This window comes from Prosopis cineraria, unplaced genomic scaffold, assembly GCF_029017545.1.
Source record: "Prosopis cineraria cultivar Desert tree isolate PC_DT_omini unplaced genomic scaffold, ASM2901754v1 PC14, whole genome shotgun sequence".
Taxonomy (NCBI): domain Eukaryota; kingdom Viridiplantae; phylum Streptophyta; class Magnoliopsida; order Fabales; family Fabaceae; genus Prosopis; species Prosopis cineraria.
Genome location: NW_026555345.1, coordinates 23,108,429 through 23,119,978, shown reverse-complemented (window position 1 = coordinate 23,119,978; position 11,550 = coordinate 23,108,429). Strand labels below are relative to the sequence as shown.

The 11,550-nt window shown below is 30.1% G+C and overlaps 1 protein-coding gene across 1 annotated transcript; it reads left to right on the top strand.

The window, feature by feature from the left end:
• Nucleotides 1-4,738: 4,738 nt before the first annotated feature.
• On the top strand, nucleotides 4,739-5,287 carry LOC129292378 (uncharacterized). The gene has a single exon (XM_054929942.1). It carries the CDS (start codon nucleotides 4,739-4,741, stop codon nucleotides 5,285-5,287), a length of 549 nt encoding a protein of 182 aa, XP_054785917.1.
• Nucleotides 5,288-11,550: the final 6,263 nt, after the last annotated feature.

Genomic DNA, 11,550 nt, shown 5'->3' with positions numbered 1-11,550 from the left:
CAAAATATTAATTAATGGTAAGAGATAATAAAATTGTTAGTACTTGAAAATGTAAAGCCGGTAATAAATAGATATAAAATAATATAAACGATGGATCAGTTTAAATAAATCCAAAAAAATTTTAGAATTGGGTTTAGTATTTTAAGAAACCTCCTTAGATTGAGATAATTCAAGATTTGAACTTGGCTCGGATATTCGCATACTTAAAAAAAAAAAGGAGAGAATGACACTTAAATTTTAATGAAATTATTTTATTCCAACAAAGTTTCAACGAATTTCACAATGCAAATAAAGTCTTTTGAGTCCTTAATTAATTTTTTGACAAAATTTTAAGCTTATAATTTTGCAACTTATTTTTTGAAATTTACATGTCCTTCTATTTTGATTTGCAAATCGATGGACATGCAAAATTTTATTATTGAATTTTATAAAAAAAATTTAAGAATACAATTTGTTTTATAAAAAACACAAAATTTTAGTATCAAATTTTATAATATTAATTATTCAACTCTAAAAATTTGGAACTTATTCCTTATATTTGTAACTCTATTTATTATAATTTACTACTTTATATTTCAATTTTATTTATGAACATAACTTCATTGTTTTTTTTTTTCATGAAAACTTGTTCAATTCCAAGAATTCACAATCTATTTTATCTAATTTGCAATTCTATTTACCTTAGTTTATAACTTGAATTCCAAATTTTATTTAGAAATTCATAAATAAAATTTCTTAAATAAAATTAATATTGAGATTTTGTGTTCATTAATAAAATTGAGATATAAAGTTGCAAATCATGATAAATTAAGTTGCAAATACCAACAGATGACAAAAATATAACATTATAAATTCAAGGTTGAAATCTTGCATTTTTAAATAAAATTTAGAACTTGAGTTACAAATTAAGGTAAATGAAATTATAAATTATAGATAGTAAGTTGCAAACTCTTGAAATTAACTAAGTAATTTTCATGAGAAAGATAAATATTAATTTTATGTTCATAATAGGACACATAACTATAAATTATAATAAATGAAGTTGCAAATTCAATAGATTCTATTGCAAATTCTCGTAATTGAATAAATAATTTTATAAAGTTCATAGTTAAAACTTTGTGTTTTTATTAAAAAATTGTGTTCTTTAATTAAATTAGGAAATTGAGTTAGGAATTAAAATTGAAGAAGTTACAAATTTTAAAAAATAGATTGTAAATTTATACATTTAAAATTTTGTCAAAAGATCAAACAAAGATCAAGAGACCTTCTTTAGATTTTCAAATTTATTGAAATTTTATTGGAATAAAGTTCTTTTGAACTTAAGTGTCATTCTTCAAAAGAAAAAATTAAATGACTTAAGATATGTTTATTTTGAGAGAAGAGGAGAGGAGGGGAGAGATTTTATTCCCCTCACATTACCTGGTTTGTAAAAATAAGAAGGAGGAGAGTCTCCTCCAAGCCTTCCCTTCCAACATAAGGGGATGAGAAAGGAAGAGAGTTTAATTTTGTTATATTGGACTAATATGTCCTTTTATATTATTGTCATGTGCCCTCTTTTTAAATTGTATTTCTCCTTCTAACTTACATCATCATTTTTATTCCTTTCTTTTATTTTATTTTTGTCATGTTTTGTTATTCTTTTATTTTATGTTAATAAACTTCTTACTTGTTCGTACTTTTAATTCAAAAATTTTAAATATATTATTATCGAATATGTTATTGACAATACATATATATATATATATATATGAACTATAGATAATTATATGTTAAAAATATGCGTAACTATATTTTATCAAGAAAAAACAATTTTATTTATATAAGGATAAAATTATTTATATATATTTATTTTCTCTCTCCTCCTCTCCTAAACTAAATAAATAAAATATCATCTCTTCTCTCCATTAAAACCTCTCTACTTCTTTTCCCTCCAAATTGAGGAATTGGGAGGAAAAGGGCATAATTTTATTATATGACCAATATATCTCTTTTTTCAATTGTTATTTTTTATTTTTTAAACAAATTTAGCAATGATAAATTTTTAATAACATATTTAATAATGATAATTACTTCATATACTTATAATTATATGTTAAAAACATTTATAATTATAATTTATTAAAAAAAATTTAATAATATAAAAAAATTATTTATATATAATTATTTTTTCTTTCTTCCCTTTCCATCCAAACAAAACAAAGATAATATTAAAACTTTTCCCTCTTCTTAGCGAACACCCCTCCCAAAAAAACAAAAAAAAAAAAAAACCCAAACCAGTGAGCGCACGCTCGCGCAGCAAAACGACATCCCTTCCCTTCTCTGAATTTAATCGTTCTCTCCCTGCCGCGTCGCACGCCTCGCCAAAGCGGAAACCCTTCCCTTCTCGTCCGTCGCCTTCTGTCTGCTTCTCGTCCGTATCCGTATGCCGTCGCTTGCTTGGCTTCTTCAGCAACGGCGACCTTCTTCACTCTTCCATCTTCATGGGCCTTCTTCAGTTCTTCTTTCTTCGCTCTAACCTGGTTCAGATCTAAGTAAGCTCTTAATTTTTCCAGCTTCGTCCTTCTTCTTCAGCTCTTCTTTCTTCGCTCGACCTCAGGTCGAGATTCCAAACTCACCTCTACGAGCGGGGTCCTCTGCATTCCTGTAACTTGGGTCTTCGTTGTTTTAATTTTTAACTCTAATTTTTTCGATTTTATCTGCAGTTGAAATTGGAATGATGAATTTTGAATTTGTAACTAATTTTCTCAATTTTATCTGAAGTTATATTCGACTTTATCTACTGCTGAATTTGTTGGTTCATTTCGTGGCTCTTGTTCAACTTGTCTGATGCTCCTGTGGGTTTATTTCGTGCCCCTTGTTCAACTTCAACTCATGCTGCTGAAATTTTAATTTTTAACTCTATTAAAATCTGCTGCTGCTGAAATGTTTTCTTTTCACGTACTTAAGTGTAGTGGCTACTTGATTTTAATTAATTACGTTGTATATCCCATTACATCCTGTAAAAATTGACTTCTAGTAAAAAAGAAACATATTTAAATTGAAAGTTTTTCTAGTAGTAAAAATTTAGATGCTACTAGTAGTAAGATGCTTGATAATTTGCGAGCTAGTAAGGTGGTGGGTTTGCGTCTGCATCTCAGAAGAATAAAGAATAATCTGTTTAATATAAATGGCTAAATTTACTGTAAATCCTAGAACATCGTTATCTTTGAGGTCAGAAGTACGTGTTGTCCAAATTAAGCTTTTCTCATATTCTTTTCATGAAAATTCATCCAAAAATCATTTAACATGTAATTTATAAATCATGGTTCTTTGCATATGCTTGAATTTAGCACAAATAATAATATTTGGATATGTTTAAGGAAAGTAATTTCCTGGATGCATTAATGATTTTAACATGTGATACCAATAGTTGAAATTTTTTTCTTAACGGAACCTTGAGTTCTTACTGCCTGTTTAGATAGGACACAGAATCAATCTTTTGGGCCAAAATCGATTCTTGAATGAAAGTTATCCATGCAGCACAATTTTTTGGTAATCGATTATTCGCCCTAAATCACGTTTTGAAATAATCTTGTAAGGCAGCTTCAGGATCTAATTCTACCATTACAATATTAATTATTTGTTAGAGACTATCCCACCTGCCAATATTACGCTCATCTGTGTTATTATACGTAAATTCTCTCATAATTCATATTTATATTCCACGAACACTTCTGTTATATATATTTCAAGTAAATTACATTCTCCTATGCATATTAAGGAATTAAGTGCTGTAGTGCAAATTTATATTTTGAATGACTCTAACATCTTGTCTAGTTTATTTTTCCTTCGTCTCACTACAAATTGTGTGCGCGCGCGTTTTCTTTAGAAGTGTGCGGGCTGAATGCTGCAAAAGAGTAATTAGAAAGTATCACTTATCATTTCTTGTGGTCATGGAAAAGGGATGGAGCGAGGGTTATTATTAGTCAAGTCAATCTAGCTTCTCTCCGTTCCACTTCGTGAATGTGGAAAGAAGAGACGTTAAATGAATAGTAGCAAGTAGCATCCTTATGTTACACCTTAGTTTTTTGGATCTCTCCCATTTCTAGATGCTTCTGGTGTCCTATCAAGTGATGTTGTAGCCATGTTATATGGTGGTATTAGAGTTAGGATCAAGTGATGTGAAAGTTAGCATTTCTGTAATGACTTCAGACTAATTAGACTTCTTGTAATAATATATTCAAGTTCAAATCTAGAGTTACAATTGATTTTTATGCAGCACAATGGGTAATGATAAGTGAAAGCTTCATGGGACTTAAGAAATACTAGAATATTTATTGATATATGTTTAGAACAAGTGTGGAAATTGCAAAGAAATGGTGGTAGTTTTACCAAAACAGGATGTCAAAATATAATTTTTCGCTTCAATGATATGACTAGAAACAAGATATGGCAAGCAGTAATTTAAAAACAAATGGGATAATATGAGAAAAGAGTGGCTGTTTTGGGATAACTTTGTTTCAAATGAGATAGGCTTAGGATGGAATTATGCAAAGAATACAATGGATGTTCCAAGTGATTGATAGGAGAAAAATATATTGATATAATGTTGTTATGTGAGGTTATGTATTTATTCTATTTATTCATATATTCTGTAATATAATTGGTAATGTATGTGTAAGAAAATTCATTGTATGAAAAATTCAGAAATAAAGAACTACCTTTTGCTAATGAATTAACTCAATTGTTCAAAGGTACCATGGCCAATAGATCTAGAGCATTGGCACTTTCAAGTGGGGCATTGCTTAATATTTACAATAGGAATGAAGACAAAGATGATGATGTATATCCCCCAAGTATGACAAATGATGGTATTGATTTGGAAGAAGGTTCAGGAGATAATGATGAGATTTTAGGGACTACTGTTGGAGTAAACAATGAATTCAATAGAGTAGTTCTGAATACTTCTCAAAGAACCTTAAGTGAATGTAGTGATAAGAGGAAGAGGAGTGAAAGCAGTAGTAGTAGGAAAGAGAAAAAGGCACTTAGTACAAGTCAAATAGCAGATGCAATGAGTGTGATAGTTCAAACAAGAAAGGAAGAATCTCAAGTGGTCAAGGAAGCATCAATTCCTCAAGTCATGTCTCTAACAAAAAAAATGGAGGAAGTTGTAGTTGACAAACATTGGCTTTCTCGATGCATGTTACTCTTCATCTCTCGAGAGGCAAGGGTGATGTTTTTGACCATGAAGAATGATAGCGAGATTGTGTTGGAGTGGTTGAGATATGAGTGTTATAAAAATGGTTGATTATGAGGGGTTTTAAAACTTGTTATAAACATATTATCTTACTTAAAAATTAATCTGATATATTTGTATTATATTATTGAATTTGACTTATGTAACTATTTGAACTATTTATGTGCTTTTTATATATAATATTAAAGTATTTTAATGCTGTGGAAAAGTTATTGATATTTGCATAGTTAAATTATTTAAATATATTTATAATTAAAATTAAGTGCACATGTTATTTATATGTTTCGCTATAGGTAGGAAGGAGTATGGAAGGGTCATATAAGAAAAAGTTAGAGAGCTCAAAAAGTTAGTATGTGATTGGATTATATGCAGTAAAACATTTATGTAAAGAGCCATGTGGAAATAGTAAATATATAGGTTATTTGTGAGTGAATGAAATCTTAAAAGGACATCTAATTTGTCGTTATGAAATGTTTAGAATGGAATCATATGTGTTTCATCAATTATGCAATGAATTGATACTATATGGATTGAAGGATACTAGATGAATGAGAGTACAAGAAATAGTTACAATATTTTTAACCACAATTGAACATGAGTTGGGAAATAGAGTGGCACAAGAAAGATTTAAACACTTAGGAGGGACTATTCACAGACATTTTCATGTAGTTTTAATGGCTTGTTCTAAACTTGCAATTGAATATATCAAATGAATGGCAGTCCTTTTGTCACACATAAAAAAAATAGAAAATAATAATTGATATTGGTCATTTTTAAAAATACAATTGGAGCAATTAATGGTACATATATTTCATGTGTAATCCTAGCAAGTGAAAAATCAAAATATACTGAAAGAAAGGAATTCTCAATGCAAAATGTAATGACTATGTAATTGGGACATGTGTTTACTTTTGTCTTGGTTGGATGGGAGGGTATTACATTTTGAATGTGCTCTAATAACTCAGGTAATGAACTTTTCACATTTGCCTTTAGGTATATTTGTTGGTTTAATTTATTTATGTTAGACTTTTCAACTTGCAAATATTATTATTTGGTGGATAATAGCTATCCAACACTAAATGGATATCTTGGTCTGTACATACGGAAACGCTACTATCTTTTTGATTTTAAAAGATCTACTGGATTTGCAAATCATAATAAGATCTTTAATTATTTTCATTCAAGTTTACAACGCACAAGAGAAGGAACATTTGGAGTTTGGAAGAACATGTTTGCAATTTTATGCAATATGCCTAGATACAACTATAAAATACAAGTTTAAATCGTTGTTGTAACAATGCTAATACATAATTTCATTGGAAGATAATCTAATTTTGATTCTGATTTTATACTTCATGAAAGGGAAGATCAAATAGAGCATGATGATAAGAAATATTATCATGATGGATATTCATACTTATCATCATCCATAACATCTTCATTAGATATGGTTCATATCTGTGATGTTATTAGAGATCAACTTATATATTATCATTGTTTTTAGTTATTGTAAAATTGATGTTTAGTACGTAAGGATTATATCTTTCTCTTTTATTAAATTTATTTGAACTTAGATTTATTGAGTCATTTATTTACGTAAATTAAAATGTTAATGTTAATATAATTTAAATTTCTATAATTAATTAGATATATAAATTAAATAATATATTTTATGTTTTAAATAAAGTTTAATAAATTTAATAATATTTGATACAACTTTATCAACAATTTAATTTTAAAAAGTAATATTCTTTATGGTAATTTGTATAACTAAAATTAATTTTAATTAAATTATCTAAATATCTTCAATTTTATTAAAATTAATTTCAAAAAATAATATTTAAACAGATTGCATTATAACATAATTAATTATAATCAAAATCAATCATATTGATCAATTATTTTCATAATTAATTATATTTAATTGAAATTCAAATAAGCTCTTAATCTATACTATACATATTCTCTTCAAGTGCAAATCATGCTGCCAATTTTTTCAAACTCTAACTCCTCATCATGAGTCTACAAGATTTGTGATAAATTCAAAACATCAATTTTTTTGGAACTACTTGAAGAAACAAAGCTAAGTTGTGAACAAATGTTTTTCCTCCCTAAATTGTCCTATATTAGCAGACGCAAAAGGCTCTTTCTACCCTCCCCCTAAAATGGCCATTCCTTCAAAAGCTAATACATTAATAGGTAAAAAATTTTCAAAATCTAAGAAATTAGCAGGATTGACTTCTCATAACTAATATCCAATGACAAACTCAATGTGAACAAAATCAAGTAGTTAATGATGCACAGACTTGCATAAATTCAATATACTAAATCTATTTAAATACAAAGGTACAATTAGCATCACAATACATAACCCAATGTTAACTTACATAGTATCAAAATTAGTTCTAAATATGATAGAAAATTATTGTTTGAACATTTTATGAGAACTATGCATTGATAATCACACATCGCACTTAAGAGATACAAATTATGAGCACTCAAGCAACGAATACCTTGAGGCAATTCAATTCTACAACATCAAGTGCTGGCTTTTATTTAAAATCTAGAACTTGATAGGACATTGTACATGCTTCAAGAGCAAATTCATTAAAAAGGGAAAACAAAAATGTTTCGGATCCTATGTGTGTTTTTTTTAAATTACATTCTTATACTAGAGAAAGGATGCAAACAATGTGAGGAACTCAAACACATAATTTTCAAGCTCACTTCGCTCTACACTTTATATTGTCTATATTAGAAGCTAACAATCATTTTCTTCCAAAAAAAAATTGTGTAGAACCTTCTTAAATTTTGAGTCATCTACAAATGACTCTCTTAACATTTAAATTTGATGACAAATCTCTTGAACTTTTAAATTGGAAGATAAAGACCACAAGCAGCAAAGTTTTAAGTGCCATAAAAGTGAGTTTTCTGACTTTACCAAAAATGGGCAATGGATTTACCTTTTCTCTTCTTTAATGGGTAACAATTTTACATAACTTCAACAAATTAAGCATTGGTCTAAGCATTGCATAAGGAGTTAAGTAGACATTAAGCAACACAACTACTAAGTGAGATTGATTTTTTTTTTAATATTCAAAGACAAGAATTACCCTAAAAAAAGAGTACCACATAAATAAGGGCAACTACCCAACTGTGGGTTCAAGCAAAATATCAAAGTCTTCATTCTTGTTCTGTGCATCTTTTGCAAGAAAATGAACTACTTTCAAAATCTCTGACTTGAGTAACTAATGACCACTTCCCAATTTGAGAATATTAACTTTCTAGCTTCCACAATCTCTAGACTTGGATGGTGATCAAAGCTACCTCTAATATTTAGCAAATTAATTGCTTCAATTGAATCTATGTGACACATTACCTTGTCTATATGGTACTATTTGCATAGCATTAAGCTAGTATGAAGTGCTAAGATTTTAGTAGTAGTGGGAGGGAGAAACCCCAATCTTCTCTAAAATTCTGTTAGCCAATTTCCATTGCTATCTCAAAAAACTCCCTTACAAGTGGCGTGTTCTTGTTAGTCAACTGATCCATTAATGTCCAAACGTATAAAACCTATCTTAGGTGGACACCATCTCTCCTCTGCCTCTTCAAAATTTTGGAAAACCTTATGCTCAAGTTTCCCATTCTCTACTACCTCAGAGAGTTGATTCAAAATGCTATGATATAACTTTATAGCCTCGAATCAATTACCTTTCATGACACCTTTGCACCATAGGGTCTGACAAACTATATAGAAAGTGCCTAGCCACCTTGAAATTGAAATTAAGGTTGAACCCATATTTTGAGTGGGGTTAATCTTCAGCCAAACTTGTAAATTAGATGAGAAAAAATGGTAGAGAAATATGGGGTTAATGAAATAAAGTCACACTTGTTTAGCAACCTCACAATCACAAAGTATATGAAGTATGGATTCCTCGCTATTGCACTCAAATGGGCAATTTTCACTCATAAACAGGCCTCTTTTAAAACTAAGAGCGTTAGTAGGAAGTATGGAGAACTTGTCAAAAAAGTGTTTGGTTTTCTTATGGACAAGCTATCTCCAAAGCTTTCTCTATATAGGCATAGCAAACTGCTCTTTAAAATTATGTAAGAAAGAGTAAGTTGACCTAACACTAAAATTTCCATTAGAGGAAACATACCAGGTAAAATAGTCATCTTTAGACCTATTATAACACTTGACAAAATTGATTTTTTAATAATCCAATAAGGCAGAACAAGCATGCATTCATTACTCTTCCACTCACTATTACTATGCAGAAATTTGTCAATAGTAGTAAAGGGATTGACTAAATGTTTATTTTTAGGGAAAATCATTCTAAGGTCCCATAGAAGCACTTAAAATATGCTAAGGTCCCATGAATTCAAAAAATAGCTATCAGATCCCTGGGGACCTAAGGGTGAATAAGTTTGAAAGTGAAATTATCCATTTGCCCTCTATTTGAAATATGAAAAAATCAGTCCGCTTCCCACTAACCCACGAAACTGAAAACGACTCTCTCTTCCTCATTTTGCCAAGCTTTAGAGCTAACCGCCGACCACTATTCTCGCAGTTGCATTCCATTGAAGAAGACCGTCACGCAGTTAGAGAGTCAAAAACTTGAAGGAGTAAAGAATGAGGTAGCTCGCTCCTACTTCAGCGACTCATATTTGCCCTAATCACCATTATCGAACTGTCTCTGTCGTTCTCTCCTGCCGTCTCGCCACCACAAGTTCAACTACCATTGATTCTGCATTTTCTTCTCCCATTATTCCTTTCTTTGTTCTTTTATTATTTTGCTTGTATCTCGGTTGTGACTTTAATTTTTCACTTATCTCTGTTTTCGCGCATCTTCGCTTATCTTTGTTTTCACACATTACTGTAATTCTCCATCTCTATTTTTTTGCTCGTATCTTGGTTTTCTTCTCACTTAATTTTTACATGTGTGAAGTAATCTCCACACTAAGTTAAAATAAATGCCAGTCCCAATCTCCACATTACAGAGCCTTTGAAGCAAATGTGGTTGAAGATTATTGTATTTTCATAGTTTGAAGATGTTTGTGTTACTGTCACCCTCACTTAGGCATGACAAGAAGTTATTAAAATTAGAAATGCTGCCTTGACTAGATATATAAGCACCTCACATTGAACTTTTTATATAAATGTCATTTAGACACACCAAGAGTTAGTAGATTACTGGATATACATGTAACCCAAAGAAGATCTACTATTAACTTGCTTAAGGATACTAGTATAATTATTTGTAAATAGAAAGAGGAAAGGAGATAATGATCAACTGTATAAGGTTATGTGAGTAGTTTCTGAAATTACTACGTAAAGTTTCCATCTTCAGGGACGATAAATGAGGTTAGCAACTTTTTGTAATGTATACATCGGGAACCTTGCTATTGCTGATCACAAGTCTTGAGGTTAGCGACCGTATATTGAATGCCATTTATAAGACACAAAAGAAACCAAGTACATATGATTAGGCTACGTTAATTTTTAATGAACTTTGCAAGGAGGTAGAAGACTATAAGAAACAATTGAGTAAAGGGAAGGGAAGGACGAGGAAGAATGTTGGGGGATGTATTTACTTTCTAATGGTAAGTGTGTGTTCAATTTATATTAATCCAAAGTGATAACCTTTCAAAGTTTTCCATGTAAAATTTTTATGTTTATATAGATTTGTCAAGGTTTTAGGTATGGGGCTTCCAAAATTTTCCAGTTGGCTAAGGTTGTCCAAAAGCCATAAATGCTCTAAAATATTGGGACGATGATAAAGTAAATGTAAGAGTAAAGTTGGAGAAAAGGAGCAACTGAGGCATCTTGCAGGAGCCAACTACTATACATGGTAGTTCATCTACCAAGGTGTATCAAGAATCATATTTGTTCACCCGGTATGTATAAAATGAAGTACAATGGACAGATATATATATATATATATATGGTCTTGTTTATGCACTGAGTCAGAAATTATCTTGTAGGAAGTAAGGAGGCTGTACGAAAAAATGCTGTCGTTTGTATCAGACATTGGAGAGGAGCTAATAAGCTTGCAATCAATTCTACTTGGACAAGGCTCAAGAGAGGAAGAAGGTGAAAAATCACAAGAGGAAGAAGATGATGATGAAGGGATAGATTCTGAGGGAAAGAATGAAGATGAAAAAATGGAAGAGGAAGGAGATAAAGAACCTATTAATGAAGGGATAGCTTCGAAGGAAAAAATGAAAATGAAAAATTTAAAGAGGAAGAATATAATGAAGAAGGAGCTGAACGGAAAGGTTCTGAGAAGGGAAGTGGGGATGAACAATCAAAA

Coding starts and splice junctions, on each gene's coding strand:
- LOC129292378 (XM_054929942.1), top strand. CDS start 4,739: ATGGCCAATAGATCTAGAGCATTGGCACTTTCAAGTGGGGCATTGCTT.